Consider the following 22,212-nt stretch of genomic DNA (forward strand, 5'->3'; position numbering starts at 1 on the left):
AATGTAAGCATCGCAGTAGTTTTCAAATTTTAAGTAACTTTGAAATACTGTCTAACCTATAGGGGTATAGTAGAGGTACAGTAGCAATAAATATTTTTAAAAATATAATGTATCATACTGCAGAAAAGATGGCAAAAAAGTTATGTTAGGATCGCGATTTCTCTGTCATTTTGTTAATTGTTTAGGTAAGCAATGCAATTGTAAATAATGTGGAGGCGCGATGTCAGAATTATTATTTGAAGCAAGTAATATGCTGAGTCGTCAGAAAATGTGGATATTATTTACTATAGAGAGGTCACTACTTTGAGGAACTCTAGTCTTAATAATCTGGATAGTCAAATATTCATTATTTTTTTTTAACGTACTGTAAACGACCGGTTGTCGAGATAGGATTTGATTATTTGAAAGTATGATGGCAAATGGAGAAAATGTTTAAGTTTGAAGCCTATATCATTTAATACGCAAAATTGTTTAGTCTCAGATCTGTTGTGTTTGAGATGGAACCCTAAATGACATGTCGGGCAATTAATATTATATACATTGAGTATACCTATATGATAGGACAATTTCAGACATGGAATCGGAACTCGAGAGTTATAATTTGCCGCGAGAACCGAAAATAATAATAAGAAAAATTCACCTGAACCCTGACTTCCGGCAAGTTGACCTTCATGGCCAGTTCTTCGCGGCTGTACACGTCCGGGTAATGCGACTTCTCGAACGCCCTCTCCAACTCGTGAAGCTGATAGGTGGTGAACGTGGTGCGGTTCCGGCGGTGCTTTTTCTTGTCGGGCGGCGACATTCCGCCGGCCGCGGCCGCTGGCGACGTGCTCGCCCGGCCACCGGACAGTTGCTCGTCGTCCGGTTCGCCGTCACTGCTGTCGCCGCACCCACCACCGCTCATGTCGTCCATGTCGGTGGACCGACGCTGTTGAGGTGGTCCTCCTTCTCCTCCTCCACCGCCATCTCCTCCGCCACCGCTTCCTCCTCCGCCTCCACCGCCACCGACGACGCCTCCGCAGCCACCACTTCGCATGATGTTGTGCTGGTCGGACGGCACGAGCTGATGACGGTTTTGCTCGGTGTCACTAGAATTGCAGCTGTTTTCTCCTGGAAAAAGTGTTAGGTTTTTATTATACTCGGTGATCGCAAGTCTATGTTTGTACGAACATTATATGCCACAAGTAAATACCTATAATGGTACGTTTTAACTAGCTAACATAAATATTTAAATATATCTATATGTGTACAAATATATATAGGAATATAATATATATTAATAAATATAAATGTTAAAATGTTTTTGTATCGAAGGGGAAAATACTATTATACATTATCATGCTTTTGTTCTCAGTTATTACATTATATAATGATTTAAATATATATAATATATATATATAATACACGGTCTTTAATACTATCTATAATAATCAGAGTAAATTTTTTTTCTGTTTTTCCGAGTAATACACAAAGTTAAATAAATGTGAATTTTAAATTTAATAAGTTAATAAATAACCACGCAAATCTAAATATTAATTTACGAATTAAAGTATTATAAATGTTTTTAAAGTGCCGTGATCTTTTGAATTTTATAGTATAATTATAACACGCAATAAATAGAGAATTTAATTAAAAATTAGATATTATTACAACTATACTTTGCGCTTGTTATTTCGCTTTTAAAATTAAGGATTTAATGTACTTAGAGAAAATATAATTATGTTTATTTTTAAAGTCATCAAACGACTTTTAATAGTTTATAACAAGAGTATAAAACAATAATAAATAAAATGAGAATTTGTTTTGAATATATATATAGGTATATATATTATTGGATATGCGAACATATTAATGAGATAATTATTAATGTATATGATATTATAGTTAAATAACTAATTGTTGAGTTATAATTTAACGTCAAGTTAATTTTTCATTAAAAAGGGGGAAAATTCGATTATATTTTCTACAAAATATAATATAATATATGTTTACGCTTTTTGTTGAAATCGCAAATAAAAAAACCGAAGCTTTTAAAGGATTTCGATTGTTGTTGTCAACTAAGTGTTTTTTGAGTACGACCATATTATAATACAAGTAGTCAAGAACCCTTCGGCAAGTAAACGTTTTCTTGTATAACAAACACGCGTTGACTTGATCTGTTTTCTTTATTTTTTTGTTACTATACTTAATACTACAATATTTCTTGTTTAAAAATATTAATAAAAAATTAATGCATTAGCATTAAATCGATTACCAATTAAATCTAAACACGGATTAAAATACTTATCTCATATACATAACGCACTCATCATGTTCGAACATACATGTATCATAGAATTTATTATTATATGCCTAATGCAAAGCGATCGAGCTTTTGTTGAATTAACACGCCCAACAATATAAGTTTTGTAACCGCATTTTTTCCTTCTACTTAAATTTAATAAAATTAACATACGGGAGGTCATAACATGGCGCGTATATACATATTGACTCCTACTTAGAATAATAACAATAATAATAATAATAAACGATAGTTTTATTGGATTTAAATAACCACTTAATTTACGTGGACTCCACCCACGACATAAAAATTCCATCACGCATAAAGTGATTTTATTCGGAAACCTTTTAATTTGGACTGCATAGCATTAACCAGATGTTTATCAGTCGCAGTAGGTAAAGGTAAATGTTATAATATTATATTATCCCCACACAGACGAATACAAAAATAATATTACCATAATAATCGGCCGTCAAAAAACGCTACCGCCGATCGTATAAATATAATATTATTATATTATATAGGTACGCTCAAAGATAACGACCGAACGTCACGTCGTGGTCGGCGGCGGCAGTAGCATATATTATAATAATAATAATACAACGAATGGTACACTGTTATATTTATAAAAATAATATAATATAATGTATAAGTCAAACGACGGAAAAAAGATGAAGGATTTTGATCGAAACGAGAGGCGCACTGACCGATGTAAATATTATAATGTATATTATTATATATGTGTGTGTATGCGTACGTGGTGGTGTAGAATAATTTGATATTATCGTTGTGTTATAGTAAAAGTGTTTTGTAAATGGACCAATGACTTTGTAATTTTTTTTTATATATATAAATATATATAATTATTGTTCAATACATACATTGTCGTGCATAGTAATAAATATTTTAGTTTCATTTTGATGATTTTGACAAGTTAATCGATAGCCTGGTAGACTGGGCGTAAATGTGGAAGCGGCTTCTGACTGTCGCCACTAATCGCACATAACGAGAACTACTTTAATAGTCGGCCGATTAAATCGAAAACACAATATTTTTATGAACGGACCGGCTTATTTAGAGGACCCGAGTTAACCGTAGGTACTCATATGTGTATATATATTATTATATATGAATCTCAAAATATATAACAGCTGCAGGATGCCTGGATGGATGGACGAGATCGATAGTCTCACTGCGTAGTCTGTATATGTCAGGCGGCTGTTCAGTGAGGTTTATAAAAATGATATAGCCGTATAGGTATGTGTATATTATGTTATAACATAGATAATATCTTTAATAATATCATTAGATTATTACATCATTTGATACGAAAAAAAAATTAAAGACGAAAGAATAAAAAATACCAGTTATGTAATAAACACAAGCTCGAAAATAAAGTAAGTTTATAAGATACCTCAATCGAGACACCATGTTGCAGCAACTGGTTAAATAGTAAATACAATAAAATTATTCACTTCGGGCCAGACTAGGATAAATATTAAACAACATTTACTCGAGTAAACGAATATTTTGTCAAGATTATTACATTTTTTTTTTTTTTAATTTGGGTAGATAGTTGTATATTTTATACTGCTGTTCATATTGGTTTTGAAAACAAATTTTTTACACTTATTAGTTATTTCATAATCCAATAAGATTATTTAGGACTAGGATTTTGATGCCAATAAAAGTTAAAATTATACTCACTATAAAGCAAACTCCAAAATATAAAAATTTAATTTAACATCTTAGAAAATGTACAACTAAAATTAATTTGAACCTATTACATTATTTTTAAAAATAAAATCACAATAACTTATAGTGTTATAAAAATTAAAACTTCTAACGAATAAAAACTGCTAAAATTAATTGTGATAAACTTATCGATATACTTTATAATTGATGTGATCTACTTTCTGAATAAGGAATAGAGTAAGAGACAGATTTCTCGTATCATGAAATAATGTTAATGTTAAATGTAAAATTGATTTATAAATGATAAAATTAAAAAATAAATCGTATTATAATAACCACTTTATCTATACACATTTTTTTTGTCAACCAATCAATCATATTAAATAAAACAATATCCCAGTATTGATTATACTGATTTATTGCAATATAAAGTATATTAAACGAATGGTTTTTTTAAATATTCTCAAGAATGGAACGCATACTACTATTACTACTGTGTTGCAGCATCGATTGTCGAATTATAGAAGTCAAACTAGTCCATTATTTTTTTTTCTGCTGAAATGTATCTATTTGTGTACATACTTCATACACAATAATAACCTATGATATTATAATATCGTAGCTATTATAACTATATATCGAATAACTGCTACAGATATTATTTTTTAAATTATATTGGTAGGTTTATACATGAACTAGTTAAAATATTTATATTATATTATTATAACGATGGCCGGCGTTCACCACCGCGGTATAATTAAACGTTTCGCCAGTTGCCTTTATTGTACCAGAGGGTAGTATATTATATGATATGTATAGGTACGCAGTATTGTATATATGTATTAAGTTTAAACGCCCTTAACCAAGCGTATAATACACATATATATGTATATATTCGATCGCGAGAGCGCTTAACGATTCTGAAACGAACATTTTTATTGCCTCGAGCATCGTGTATATATACACATTATCGTTGTAAGAGAAAAAAATACGAAAGTTTTTTTTAATTCTTCCGCACTAATCAGATTAACGTTCCGACAGTACCGCCGTCGCCGCCGCCGCCATCAACCACCACCACTACGCCGCTGTCGTCCTGACTGTCAAAAAAATAACATAAATATATACATACCTATTTACCTATATATATATATATATTATTATACCTAGGTATACCTATAAACCCGGTGTATATCCGGACAAGGCACGCGATACCCTCGTTAGCGGAATCAGACGCCGTCACTACCGCCGCCACCGTTGATATAATATTGTACACACCATAATAATAATAATACATAGCTGGTAAGATATTATATACATATTAAATATAGCTAATAGCTATTGTATATAAATTATATATGTATATAGCGGCGAGTATATTTACAGGGTGATATTTTTTTAACGCCGTAATAATTATTGTTATATCCGTAAATATGCGTTTGTGCTAAATTTATCTTATACAATAAAATATACACCTACTTAAATAAATATTATCATATTCTATTTGCGAGAATACAATGTAGTTTTATGTAAGTTCTCATCGGAATAGGTTGTATCTATATTTTTTAACAGTTTTTTAAAAATAATATTAACATAATATATGAATATACATTCGTGTGAGCATTAACAATAATTATTATCTATTATTATTTAAAATATAATCATCATTTGATCGCAGTAATGTCTTAGTAAGTATCATAATATTTTGAAATCACTTCACTATTTTTATATCTAAACAGTATGTTATTTTAGATGCCTATTTTAAATGCTCATAATTATAACAAACTATATGAGCTTCAAATTGAAAAAACAGTTAAAACCTGGAGTTAGGAAAAAAACTTAAATTTTCATAAATAAAATAGAAAATAAATAGAAAAAAAAATCGTAATTATATCGTTTATGGTTCAAAATTATAAAATGTACACGCTTGTACAAAATAATCACCCTGTGTAAACTCAATGCATATTTATAAAATATAGTTTATATGCAATACCATCATGACTGTTGCACAATATATGACTGTTTAGTTTTAGTTAGAGACAGTGCTTATACATGCAGGTGCACATAAACTGCAGGATAAACTTATGCCTACTACGGTCTACAACACTTGCATCGAGCACAGTACTCGGTACTATTCGCACACAAATGTGCTACAAACGCTGTGACTATAATATACAGTATATTATACGCATGTATATATTTTAATTTTCACCCTCTCGTTGTAGACCGAAAACTTTTTTTCATAATAAACCGTCGTCGTCGTCGTTATTATTATTATTATTTTGCGTATACAGACTATATACTGCTGTGCGCGCAGACATATAATTCGACACGCGATCCCGTTTTAATAATAATCCGAATTACGTTTAATTGGACGGCGTCCCCGTTAGGTCCCGTGCGGCACGACGGCAAAATTGGTCTCTATGTTTATTATTTTTTTTTTCACCCCGTTTTTATTTCGTGCCCAGATAGCCGATTTTCTACTAATTCAATTCGAACGCGGTTTATGTGTGTGGTAACGCGATCACATAATAATTTATTATATAATTTATACTTTTATAGTGTTTATATATACAGTGCACTATATCATATTTTAATACGAATACCGTCGCTGCCGTTGCCACAGCATGTTCAGTATAGAGACAATATTATTATTAAAATGTAAACTCTTATAATTGATTAGTTAAAACTTTACTTTTATATCGCAGTTTCAATGATATAATCATATTAAGCGTGCAGTTATTACTGCGCATAAAAGTATAGTATCGGAAAATGGTGGTGGTAGAGTAGTTGTCGGATTTTGAAAACTTCCTTATTCGCTCATATAACCATGAAAACTATTAATGAGCAGATAGTAGGCCAAATGTAAATTACTACACGAATAACCTTTTTACTTGAATCATCATTAAATATTAACTCCTACACTAATAACCTTTTAAAATTTCTACCTGAAAATCAGAGATATTGTACCTAATCTCCTACATAGACATTTTTCCCTTTAAAAAATAAGGTGATATTACTTAAATTCACGATTTTCGAAGTTGTAAAGCACAAAAAGCTAAAAATTATCATAACTCGAAAACAATAAATATATATTTAACGAAGAAACACTTGGATAGAGCGTGTTTATATGCTGTATGATGATTCTCAAAGGTTAGTTTATACCGTTATAACCATATTATATACTATACTATACGTTCATATCGGCACTTGCAGCACAAAATGTTTGAAATAGATTAGCGATAGTATGGTATCGAATAAAAATTTTTATTATTTTTTTTCAAACAATTTTTATTTTAAACGTAAATGATTATGACTATTGTTTTATTAACATTTTTATCATATTTTTCAAACAATTTTTGTTTTATGTGTTAATACCTTGCAAGACTGATATTTTTTTACAGCAATACGAGCAGTATTAATTTTTTGTAGAAGTTAACATTATCTTTTATAGGAATTAACACTATCTTTTGTAGGAAATTACACTACATTTGTAGGAGTTTACCATTCCCCAGATAGTATAATTGTAGCAGTAAGAATTCACCCAACCATCGCCAGCAATGCTGATTTACGAAAGCGTAATAGCGCGCTTTAAGATTACTACCTCATATTTCATATCATATGATTCTTTAAAAACATGTAAAATACAATTTTTGAAAATACTTAAACCTTAAACATCACTTATTTTTGTTTTAAAATACAGTATGATTTATGCTTATTTGTTTATGGCTTATGGATAATAATGGTTGTATGAAGGGGTGTATATTTAATATTTATGTTTAAATTGTTTTGTGTAGATGGTAATAGATGTATTGAACAACTTCTACATTGTATATTGATGGTTTATGGGTTTATATTTGTTTCACATAATAAATATACTTTTAAAAATATAACTTAAAACGTCCAATGTATGATGATATATTAATATATAATATATACATTATATAATAAAATATTCCCTTATAAGATATTACTGTATAATAGTGTATTCGTTTGGAAATTGGTTTACTTTAATTTTATCAATGAAATGAGTTTATATTATTATGTAATTAAAAATCCTCTAAGTCTACGGCTACCAATGACAATAATATTATTACATTAAAGTATTAAACAAAAAACCACTTGTGCCGCGACCGCGTGCGGCGTGCCTATACAATATACATACTTATATGATGCTATGGCTAGTCAACTACTTATCCGTATTAAAAACAGTCGCTAGCGGCACACGTCAGCCAAAGGTAAATGCACAGTATGTGTATATACAGTTGATTATTGCATTTTAATATAACCCGAAGCTCTTATCTGCGTGTCTGCATCGATGTAAATACAAGTCTGTCGGATGACATCATAATCGAATGTGGTTTTTTAACGAATAATAATTTTTGTTTTATTGTTGTTTTTATTATTTAGGGTGCAAAATCTGTAATCTCGATAATAAATGTCATGTTAATTTACAACGCCGTCTGAAACGGCGGAATAAAACGGCTTCATTATGGATTACCACTGTTATTCGTACATACTCGTAAATATACGCCTGCAGCGAGGCTTAAAAAAACCACACGATTATACATATATTTATATATATATATATATATTATGTACATGTATGTATCCGATGTTATAGTGTATACACACATATACATAATATATAAACAGATATATACATGTTACGCTCGAGTGTGATGGGGTCGACGCGTTTGAAATGTACACGTTTTATTTCGGTTTTCCACCCCCGCGCTGCACTGCTGCAGTGCCGTTTTCGTCGATCCCCTTTTGCACAGTATCGCATTGTGTCTTCATTATTATTACGATTGTTATTGGCGTTTTATGACGTCTGATAACGTGTTGAATCATTATTACGAAAATACACACACACACAACAAATGCGGTATAAATATAATATGTATAATGTATGTATACATATATATTATGATGGTTTAATATAATGTCATCGGAAAAGAGCTCGAGAGGTATGGGGGTGATTTTTTCATTCTTTTATTTTTGTGACAAATGGTCGGCGGCGACATGAGTTTCTGTTCACACGGTGTACCGAAACAGTAGTAAATCACCAATGTTGCTATACAATAATATTATCGTATTACGGCGTTATCGAAGAGTTCCAAAAAAAAAAAAAACATTTATAATTTGTAATCATCAATATTATTCTGAAGCTTATACGCATCAACGTGTATTATAAATAAGGATACAAAGAAACGGGCAATTATTTTTATTTGAATAACAGAATATATTTAATTTTACGAGGTATAATAACGGGCCGTTATATATTTACAAATTACATAAATACAATCAACAATGTATGTTAGTGGTATTTTATAACGATTATTTTTATAGCTCAATAATTACCCAATCATAATAAATGATAACTGTTAACAAAAAATAAAAAAAATTGAAATAAACTCGATTTTACGCAAGTTCTGTTTTAAATTACTTTTCAAATGTAATTTATTATATTTTTTTTTTTCAAATTTCATTGTATAATTTATACTATATACATATCGTAAAATAAAATTGTACATAACATTAATTAAAATATTATACTTCTATTTTCTATATAATATATTGAATTGAACATTTTTTTCAGTTGAACACGAACTATAAAAGCAATGATAGAATTTAAAAAATTTTGTTAGACATTACAAATAAAATAAATGGGTATCCTTATAAGTTATAATAAACAATTTACTATTGTTTTTAAGTTTTAAACATTACTATGAGACTTTCAGCTAATAAGTGATTAAAAAAATTACTAATTAGTAATTATTAACAATTGATTATAATATAATAGGTAACTATATATATATATAGTTATTATATAACTAATATAACTATATATAATAAGATCAATTTTCATTAACATCGGATTATTATCCAACATATTGAATTCTAGTATATTGCAGTTTAAGCTATCACATATCTAACAAATAATGGTACTTCAAAAATTGTTTATTATTTTTTATTAGTATTAATAACATGTAGATACCGTAATTTATGATATTAAACATCCATAATAGCTTTTTATGTTTGTTTTTTTATAATTGTGGTATAGAATACACAAGTACGTATATTATAACTTATAAGTAATACAAGACACATAGGCACATAGCTTACAAAATTTGTACTCTCGTACTATAAATAATAACAATTAGCAACATAAAAAATAAATATGAGTATTATATTGTATTAATCTTATAAGAAGTTTTGGTCGTAATCCATTCGGCTCCCATTTTCCTAAATGGCTCCCGTTTCACAAAAAGATCGATTTCCCAATGGCTCCCATCAAAAAAGGTTTTATGAACAGGTACATTTTCAAACGGCTCCGGTTTTTTACATCATAAGTTCATTTTCATTTTATACAGACTTAAAACTGTCTCAAAAGAGGTGTAGTTAAACTTTTGTTGGTTAAATTAGTAAATAAAACTTATACAGAAAAATCATATAGTGTGAATTTTTTATTAAAATAATATTAAATTTTAGTGTTAAAAAAATCATACATTTGGCATCTAATTTAGGCATATATTTTCTTATATAATCCATGCATGTTATTTCACTAGATGGAAATTTGACTCCTAATGAACTTAAGTTCTTTTAAAAGTTTAAGTGAACTGATATGACTGAGCTTTAATTTAATTTGTTTTTCTACGGGAGCTGTTTAGGTATTTACCTGTTTGTTAGACCTTTTTTGACAGGAGCCAATCGAAGGATTCCAATCGAACTAATTAATCAACACAATAATTCATTTCTAAAGAACACCTTTAATATAGGTATCTAATGTCCTAAATGATTATAGTGAATCAAATTATTGATGTTTTTATTTATTCTAATTTTAGTTTAGTGAAGTAGGTATACTTTTACAATTTATAGTGATTATATAATTATTAATTGTGCCTATAAATTAGAATGTAGAATGAAGATAATTAGTTCTCTATAGGCAAATTAAAATATATACTGTTATTCAAAAAAGTAAACATTTGGTAATGATAAAATGGTAAATCATATCCTATCATAGATAACCACAAACAAATTTACTTCTAATATTCCAGATTAGTAATATTACTGAAATATAATACTCGATAAAGCAACGTTGTTTAAAATTAAATAAATTGAATTATTTTTCAATACAGTAATACTAATTATTTTATCATACCTAGTTTAAATAAATTTCCACTGTGCAATATTATGTAAAAAATATGTTTGTGATCTGATTAATATGTTATAGTACATTTTTATTATTCAAATACAATGATTTACTATTGTAGCCTGCAGTCTCCTATCTTCATACCATTAATTGCTTTTTAAAATATTATAAAATATAATATTAAGAATTCACTAGCCTGTAGCCTGTTCATAAATTTCTTCAAACAACGCACGAAGACTTATTATGGACAATTGTAATTGTTGTTTAAAAATTAAATACAAAACATTTATAATGTTATCATTTTGTACTTGCGTTTAACTTCTTCAAACATAATTTTAATAAACGAGAAACGAGTATTAAAATAGACTGTACTATGACACTCGAGTCAATAAAAGAAAGAACGTTTGTACACATATTATTCAATAACAACACACTTACGTTTATAAGTCAATTTGTACCAAATGAACTAGAAACTTAATTAAAAAGATAAATTTGATTGTAAGATATAACAATTTAAATGTATAGGTTATTGTGTATGAACAACAAATCGTTGCACACCATCATAATAATAATAAAATATTATTATCACTTTTATAATCACTAAATCACTATTAGAATAACCGTTATAAATGCTCGTTTAGATTTTAAGATATTTTAATATTACTGTCTACGGTATAACCACCGCCACAAGGGTTAGGGTGGAATAATTGTAACAAAATAATGTAGCTTACGTCGAAGAAATTAATAAATACCAATGTAACGCGATTATACATATAAAAAAAAAAAAAATAATAAAAAATAAAAGTAATAATAAAGTTTACGTATTATAATTATATAGTTAGTTTAATAAGGGTTTTGTAATGTGGACCGTCGTATATACGACATTATAAGCATGTATTCTGAGAAACTCACATATACTGTACCTAACTATATACAATATAATATATCGAACATAGCATGACATTGGCGATCGCGTGTACCCTCAGTAAAAGGATCTGGGAAATCGGCTTAGCGCCACTGACGCACAAACCCCTACGGAGCAGTGGCGACCGTCGGCGGTGGCTTATATTTATAATACAATATATGTATATACGCGACCAATTACGATAACAACGGCTTGAGCCACAACAGTAATAACGTTGTTGTGAATAAAACGCGATGAATACACACAGACATATTATTATTTATATATATATTGTATTCATTACTTGTGTACGGAACTCACCGGTGGGATTTGGATTTGGGACCGGATGATGCGTGCCCACTGCCATATATTATATTATATAAATTTGTATTATTAAATAAAGGTTGCTAGAGCTGGCCAAAAGCTGACATTTTTCTAAATAAGTCCGGGGATCTGAGATGTATAGTAAAAACGGCAATGGGATGAATAAGAAATTGAAATACGTATAAATAATAAGAATACCAAATAAATCGAACAAATCCAGATTAGATTTATCGTGTTTAACATAAAACTCTGAAAAATAAAAGCTTCTTCTTATTATTATGGAGAGATTTTCCACCGAACTATACTGGACTGGGCAGTAACTATGGTAGGTAAGTTGTATATAGATACGTGTCTAGCATGGATTATTTATCATCAACAAATTCCCTAATATACCTGGTGTATAATATAGTATGTTCAATAATATCGTCTTCGCACAACAATGTTCACATTAAAACATTACAATAATGTCATATACACATAATTTTTCAAATATTAACGCTTATGAATAATGAAAATTCTACGATATATGTAATAGATATATATTACTCATATATTATGTACCTATATTGATATGAAAAAAGAAAAAATATGTCTTTAAAACCATTATGTGTCCATTATAATTTTTATAATCCGCATTATCTCGCAAGGGGTTCACTATTCATTAATATTAATAGCATAGTTTATGATGCGCGTGTTAATATTAAATTATTTAATGTATAATATTATATATCATTGCATATTATAGAAATACGACTTATGAACTCCTTTGAGTTTTGTTAATTGAAAAAATTACAAAATACAAAAAGATCATATTACATAATATAAAACAAATATGATTATTTTCCATTTGTTTTGGTCACTTATTATTAAAATATTCGAAATATGATAGTTATTAATACATGAAAATATATTAAATTATTACAAAGAAAATAAAAAATAAAATACTAATTAGAATGTTTTTAATATTTTTAATATTATTAGTTTCTGAGGACAGTGTTAGGTATACAAGAATTCATTAACACGTTTAAAAATATTAAAATTAGTTAGAAAAATGTATGAAGTTTAAGAAAATAATTAATCAACCTAGTTAACGTTAACCCGAATAACGGTAAAATAAATAAGTGAAACAGTAACAAAAACTTTGATTGTTTACAAAATTGTTAAAAACTAATCTTAATGAATAAATTAACTTTTCTGCTACTCTTGTTCTTGTATTATGTTAAAAGAAACTTCGATCATTAAATAAAAATATTTTAGTTTGCTTATGAATAATTTAATACTTTAAGTACAAGTATATGTATTATAGTATAAGTATAATCTAATCAGTTAACACTTTATTACAGCCTTCCAAATATTTTAAATATTATTCCATAAAGCAACAAAGGATTATTTTAATTAATTCAAATATTATATACAGGTATAAAATAATAACATTAAAAATTAAAATATGAATTTAAACATGCAAGGTACCTATTATACCATTATACTATTAGACATACTAGTGAAGTTGTATGAACTAAAAAATATATTGATCAATATTTTCTAAATATAATTCAAGAGATTGAGATATCAAATATTTAAATATTATAATAACATTATTTAAGTTTTTGAGAATACTTAGTTTATTAGTTAGTTAGTTTCATAATTTTTCAGTATTGCAAAATGTAAATCTAGCAGACATAAATAATAAACTTAAGGTTTTCTAGCAAAATATGGTTGATAAATTATCATTTCTTAGTATTTTCTTAAATTATTGAAGATTTATAATCAAGTTGTATAATATGATATAAATTATATTGATGATTGTGTTTATTCAAATAAGCTGCATAACAATAACATTAAATCCATAATTTCCATTTATATATACTATAATATAGTTTAGCATATTTTAAGTGTTTAGAATAATGAACAAAAGAAAAATAATGTTATTCGTATAATAATGAGAATAATGAGATTTATTATTATTTAATAAATTAAACATAGTTATAATTACTACTTTAATTTAGTAAGATAACTTGAACTTAAATTACTCATACAAACATATAGTTATTACTGCTATTAGTAATTTATTTGTATTGGCAGCTTTTTGAGAAGTGGACGGACTTCATGTTGTGCACAACTATATTGAGTATTCGATTGTATTTAATCAATATTTAGATTCTTATAGTTTAGGTTTTATGCAAACATAGTAGTTGCGATCTACGAGTAACTATATACGGGATTGGAAGTTGTGGTTAACCCCCGTCATTTTAATACCGCAATAATGACGGGTTAAATGTACCACAATGTACCAAATTCGGTGTACACACCCATACTCACACTTGAAAAAATCAATTTGCAACTTAATGTTTACACTACATTATAACGTTCTACCTACCTACCTACCTTACAGGATTTACAACTTATAATAATATTATAGACTATGGTATTATTTGATGTGCGGAATACCAGTTAATTATTCTATAATAATTAGGTACGTGAACAAAATACGCATTATAACTTTATAAGCATAATATAATGCATATATATATATATAATATGGTTCTACTCGAAAACATTGACATGTACCCCACGACTGAGGACTTCATGAGTGATCGATGAATCCAAGGCAACGGTTTGCACAGCTGTTTGATATTATTATCAAACTTTTCAAGTTATTATAAATTTACGCGGTACATCGTATGACACTAATAATTATAATTTATAATGTTATTGATTATATATTATTTTTATGGAATTATTGTCATAACCTTAATGATGATAATTATAGGATTCGAGATAGAGATAAGTGGAAGTTTCTGTTAGTATATATTTATATTTATAGGAAGGATTTCAAATTTAGTTTAAAAAAAAATGTAACGAGTATTTAGAGGTAACTTAAAACATCAACAATGAGAATATGTCTACAAATATTTCTTATAAAATGTTATCTTATCTAAAAAGTCCACGATTAATAAAAAACAATCTAGAATTAAGTGGGGCATCTGCATATTTTGTGGAACCGAGTAATATATAATATGCATGCATTTTTAACTTTATTTCGGCTTATCGATAATTATTTTTGTACTGTAATATATACATAGTATATATTGTGAAATGTGTAATACACATTAATATACTGTGCTATTTTTCGTTTTTAAACAACAATATACTCGTATGTTGTATTAGTCGATCCATTAGAGTGAGATTTTACGATACTAAAATCGAAAATATGACATTATAGATTCATTCAATTATAATACATATATAATTCAATCAATCATTCCATAATATTGATTAAAAGTTGTTTTATAGTATTGCAAACTTTGTGTCTATATTTATTATCTACAAATAATAGAGGTAACAATTTATATTATGTATAGGTAGGTACTCATTTTGTAAACAGCGTAAATTTATCTGTTTAAAAACCGACTTGTCATAATATTATTATCTCATACTTTGACTTATAAGTCTATTTTTGTATATTCTGTGTTAGTGCGCATATTAATACATTTAGTTAGGTTTTACTTATCTCATTATCTCGTATTCCCGTCATCTGTTCTTATTATATTGTTTTTTAATAATATAAAAACTATACCATGAAACATTATTGTAATAATTACTTGGTCTGTAATATATATTATTATCAATTATCATATACACCTACGCACACGTATAAAGTATAAACTATTACCTACATACTATGGTTACCATGCGTATATGGGTATGCATTGTCATATGTATATAAATATAATGGGAACAATTACGTCAAACAGAATATATTAAAAATGACACTTTTTACGATAATCATCACATGGGGACAGACACTGCATAGTCTGTTAGTATTATATGTATATTATGTAATATTGTGCACCTATATGATATATTATATATTATATACATCACGCGTACGCGTACCATAGACACCATTCTATGTACACTATAGCAGGAGTAAGCTGGTACTGGAAAAAAAATTGCGCATTCATTTGATATTTTAATTAATAATTGGAACGGCGGTGATAAGACGTCTGATTAAAATATTATGTTTTAATCAATTTAATTGTTTGTAATTATAATATTATTATGAGTAAACGACACGCGAGCCGATAACAGCGTTGATAACGCACGAATTAGGCTTTTCGCTACACATAGACATATACATATACATATACATAAAACGTGATATAGGTACTAAATATTCGTATTTTTTCTCCCCTTTAATAATATACAAACGTGTGCAGACACACACACGCACACACACTTTCGTTTTCCCTATATTTGTTATATTTTTTTACTATATACATATATGTATATAAACGTTATAAACCTATAATATACACATTTATAGAGTAAGTATAGGTATCCCATTTATATATATTATATACCTACCCAATATGGGTTCGTACAAAGCATTACTTAAAAAATGACGCACATCAACCAATGTAGGTATATGTTGGTTCTGTTTAATTGATTAATTAATTCCACTGGGATGACAGATATCGTTGTTGCAGTGCATTTACTGGCAGACACGAAAATATTATTATCTATATAGACGCACAAGTTTGTCTACCTAAATAAAATAATAATATGCAGTATTTCACGTATAGTCTAAGCAAATTAGTAAATATCTATCATATAAATAACGGAGGGAAAAAAACACGTCTGAATTATACGCAAGAGTATATGACATAACGTTCCGAAATTGAAATTGCCTTATTATGGGTCCGTGGCACGCGCGTTTATCGAAATCGGCTTTGAAACTTTCGTAGACAGTTTGTAAGAAAGATAGATAGAGAAAGAGAGAGAGGAGAGAGAGAGAGAGAGAGAGACAAAAGTAATTTATTTTTGTAGTTTATATATACACATCATAAACGTGTATATTATACATAAAGTTATTGTACATAGGTAGGTGTATATGTATATATATTTACACACACATAATATTTATTATATCCGCGAGCGCGTTATTCGGTCTCAATTAAGCAGCTCGCGCGACAGCGCACGGCGGGACTGTAATTCGTTTGACTATATTATATATAAATATATATAAAATATATTGCACATGTTTATATAGTAATAAAACAACTGCGTAGGTACGATAATATTATATAGCGCTCACAAAAAGGGGAAATAACGGCGGTAATTGGGACAGCATTTCACGTATTTTATACAGCATTTGAACTTTTTAAAGTATTGAAACAAAAACAAGCGCTGTGGCCGGGGAATAGCGGAGTACCCGCATGGAATGAGAAAAGTGATTAAAAACAAATGGGCTTGAAAACGTATTTCCCCCACCGGCGGTTTACCAAAACAATTACCACTACGTCGTCGTCATCGGCGACTGATTTTTCCCACGTGCAGCTCGAGACAGTTAGGTTAAGAATAGGAACTTAATATATAATTATGACTCGGCTGTTGCAGATGTATATTATAACCGTATAGACATAATATTATGTATAATGAATACCTACATCTAATATCCACACCACCCACACGAGCTTCGGTACCTAAATAGTATAATATTATACATCTATACGTTTAATACGTATATAGTTAGAAATATAAAAATATATTGCAAAATTGAAATTTCTCACTGGATTTATCTATTAATAGATTTATTGACTCCTAAAGCTTTTAACTCTAATTAAGGGGATTGGTGACGGTGATTTCCTGTCTTTGTCTAACACACGCGCAACATAAGAATTCAGACGTTTTTTTTTGTCCAACGTACCGATTGATACGGTAAAGCGATAAGAATTCTGAAAACAGATTTGAATTCGTTGTCAAGTTTACTTGAGAACGGCCAGTCCACATTTTTGATATTATCTGCCAAAATCTTAAAATTATTATATTACAAACGAGTAATTAAAAAATTGTCATATTTCAATTATTTAAAAAGTTATATTTTAATTTAAAAAATGTGGACTGGCCGTTTTCAAGTAGACTTGACGACGAATTCAAATCTGTTTTCAGAATTCTTATCACTTTACTGTATCAATCGGTACGTTGGACAAAAAACACGTCTGAATTCTTATGTTGCGCGTGTGTTAGACAAAGACAGGCAACCGCCGTCACCAATCCCCTTAACTTTAAAGTCCCTATTCTCGTTCCTCCTATTTACATTTAACTTTCTTCATTCCGATATACTTAACGAGCTATACACCATGTTCAATGGGCCCATTGAGCCCTTACGTAGTCTGATGGCGTCTATAGCCAATGTAGATCCATCGTTCTCGTTTTAAATATACATTAAAAAAAAACTCTAAGTACTATAAATATACCAGATACCTACTATTACTATACTATTGTTTATCTTTATCCTAATAAATAATTTATGTAGTTTATTTTTTTGTGATTTTTAGATAAACTATACTTATACTATGTAGTTATTCAATAAGCTTATTGGCCTTTAAGGGCTTTCTGGTATGCATACATAATAAATAAATAATATATATTATATATATATATATATATATATAATAAAATATATATTTATATATATGAAGGTGGATACGTATATACTTATACATAATGTAATGTATATAGGTACTATATTGGGTTACAAGAATATTAGTCCTATTATACATTAAAAATCAAATATATATAAGAACCATAAATTTATTGTACATTTAGTTTATTAGGTACATCATTATTTCTATCATCGCCTATAGTCTTAAATGATATTCAATTATCTATGAAACAATATACAAATATATATACATAATACATGTATACAGTGATTTCATTTTGTTCTTTGTAATGACCATATATGTATACCTACTTAGTTTTTATATTTTCTACTCATTACTGATATAAGCAGTTAATTTTTTAGGTCCTAGGGACACGTATATGACCACCCCTATCTATATTCTGGATAATAGTATTTTACTATTTTCCTTTTCTTCTTGAGTAGGTATATTTTATATTTAATAAAAACTTCCAAATATTAGAACGATAAGTTAATAGGTAGGACATTTCCCATTTCCCAGTTTTGAATGGAAATCTTCCACGAAATTAATTGTTGGTCCTCTGTCTTTGATTTTAATATACAAGTTCATATAGGTACATGTCACATTTCTGGAGGGAATTAAAGAAGGACAGCTAAAGTCTCCTCTCACGCGGTGGTTGTTTACGGGTATACACTATACATAGGTTAAATGTAAGCAGAAAAGTCAACAACGCTTTTATTCAAGTTATTCATTAAGTCGTTGATAATGTCTTGCTAGTCATTTCATAGTATAAATGATAAAGATATTAGTTCTATAATTAGCTGATATACAATTCAAATACTCCTCTCAATCTACGAACTACGGTTCACTAACTGACGCCATAAAAATTGTCCAAAATGAAAAAAATACCCTTCATATAGAACTCTTTAAATGTACCTATATTTGTTATTAATACATTTATGTTTTATGATTTAAAATTGAACACAACAAATTGAGGATTTTATGTCAATTGTCAAATTATATACAATTCAGTAAAATGTTTAAGTTTTCGATAATTTATACTATACAGATTTGTCTATTTTTATTAACAGTCTATGCATATTGTATAAACTAGAGGAAATACATTATTTATATAAATTGTGTGTATATAATAGGTATATAACTAATAATTATATGAACTCTTTTGGTTCAGTTTTAAAAGATCTATCGAAGAAAATTATGTCACTTGAAACCATTAATCAAATATTTTCTACTGTTGAAAATATTATTAATCTGTCAGAGCCATTATTCCCATTATCATATATTATAACTTATAAGAAATAGTTTAATGTTGTAATGATGGTGAATTTCTACTTCAAATAAATTATGTGGTATAATATGTCTCGCTCTATTTTGTTGTAAATTTATCATTCATTTGATTGCATTTCTATCTGGTATAATTTCAAGAACTTTTTCATGTTCCACATCTCGAAATATTTCACTTGATTTCGAGTTAGGAGCTTCTTTAACTACTGTTTTTCGTTGGATAATATTTTTCGTTTTGATTGCTGCTCCATGTAGGGGGTGTAAATGCATCGGTTCATTGTATTCAAAAATTACAACATTTTCCAAATTATTATATTTCTATTCACTTAACGTTACGGATTAATCGGTATTCATGTCTCCCAATATTGCCTGTTATGATTTTTGATGAATGATATTAATAACAAAATCCATTGTTTATAAGTATAATGATTTGTACTTTTTAGATTTAATAATTTTTAGGTTAAGTCTTGGCGTTATATTTAATCAGGTGCTTTTTAAGTTAAACATTTTATATTTAAAAAAAATTATTAGGTAATTAAGAATAATAGTTAAAATGAAAAAAACCCTATCAATAAAATTTCTTTTGTTGAAACAATGGTAATTAAAACCCGCAGATAAATTTTTAAATTAAGTATTTTAGGCTGCATATGGATTAGATGAAAAATTTATTGAATTATAAACCATATTTTTGCCTTAACTTTAAACTTTATAGGGAAAAATAAATTTTACTAATAATTTTAGATTGACATTCCTTATGGATTGGATTGAATATCTGTTAACCGTGTATTGTAATATTGTGCATCCATATATCCAAGTATATAAATATTATATAACAAGTATAAATAAGTAAATAAACCAATTATAATCTGTGGCTATATGGCTACATAGATTGTTGTATCGAAATATTATATAGATATTTATAGATACAAGATATTTTCTATTTATATTAGGTATTATCAGAATTTATATGGTACTTGTCTACAATTTAAACAAATTAACGAAATTATATACGTATAAATATAGCCTCAAAACAAGTATATATTATAATTTTAATGTACATATATCTATTTTTTTTTTTAAATAATATTATATAACGTTCGCGCTTTATTTTATCACATGCATAATAGATGAGTATATATTATGTATATTATTATAGAAAACATGACGTGTGTACTTGCCTCCGGACTCTTGGTCTTTGTGATTATTGCGCTTGAGTCCGAGTATGGCGTCAATGGTGTGGTGTTTGGGCGCTGGCACAGACGTGGCCACGTTCGCCATCATCGGCCTGTGATGGTGTGGCGGGCCGTTGAACGCCAGTCCGAGTGCCGTGACAGCGGCCTGGTGTCTCCTGATCAGCAACTCGATGTTGGCCCTGCTGTAGGGTGGCATCTGCGCAGGGGTCGGCATCATTTCGCCGTCGCTGTTGCTGTCCGTCTCCATGTCGACGCCGACGACGTGTATTTGTAACGACGGAGCGGCGTAACAGACGTGAGATTATATAGTATTATTGTAATAATTACTCGATATATATAATTGCGATGTCGATACGTATTCGTTTTTTGGACGACAGTGTTCGGCAAATGTTGACGGACGGAAGAAAAAAAAGAAAAAAAACCGATATCGACCTATACGTGTCGGTAGCAGGTGATCGTGAAACCCACTCACGCAGATAATAACGGTAATATTTTTAACGCGTAGAGCGGAGAATATAATTTGTTTATTATATTATGATCGTTAATATCGTGTGGTTGTGTCGCGTAGTCACCCGGTTCATGTGTGCGGCACTGCGGCGCAGATTGTGCTCGCGGGCGGAGCTGGTGCAGTAACCGTGCAGACGACGAGACGACAAGAACCGGAGTCCCACGACTGTTCGGTGGCGGTGTGCCGGTCGCGCTAGACCCGACGCGCTTTACGCCGCCGGGGTGGGAGGCGCGGCCACCGCGGACCAATGGCGGGGCACCCGGCGCCCCTCCCGCCCGGAGTCGTTAGCCCCTCCGCCGCCGCCAACACCTCCCCGAACCGCCGCGCGGCTTTCGCATAAACGGGCCACTTGTGCGCGCTCCACCCCAACCACCCGTGCGTCACACCCAACTATCGTTGCACCGTCGACGGGTCTCCGGGT

At 29.4% G+C, this 22,212-nt stretch overlaps 1 protein-coding gene across 1 annotated transcript in view; it reads right to left on the reverse strand.

Moving 5' to 3' along the window:
• Positions 1-21,978, reverse strand: part of LOC114131024 (retinal homeobox protein Rx1) — a 45,763-nt gene extending 23,785 nt beyond the window's left edge. Inside the window, exons 1-2 of the mRNA XM_027996149.2 lie at positions 21,269-21,978; positions 641-1,110 (exon numbers count right to left, since the gene is read on the reverse strand). Coding sequence (XP_027851950.1) covers positions 641-1,110; positions 21,269-21,530 — 732 coding nt within the window. The 5' untranslated portion in view covers positions 21,531-21,978. The remainder of the gene's footprint in view (positions 1-640; positions 1,111-21,268) is intronic.
• Between the last annotated feature and the right edge of the window lie 234 nt (positions 21,979-22,212).

The sequence above is a fragment of the Aphis gossypii genome, chromosome 3 (assembly GCF_020184175.1).
Source record: "Aphis gossypii isolate Hap1 chromosome 3, ASM2018417v2, whole genome shotgun sequence".
NCBI lineage: Eukaryota > Metazoa > Arthropoda > Insecta > Hemiptera > Aphididae > Aphis > Aphis gossypii.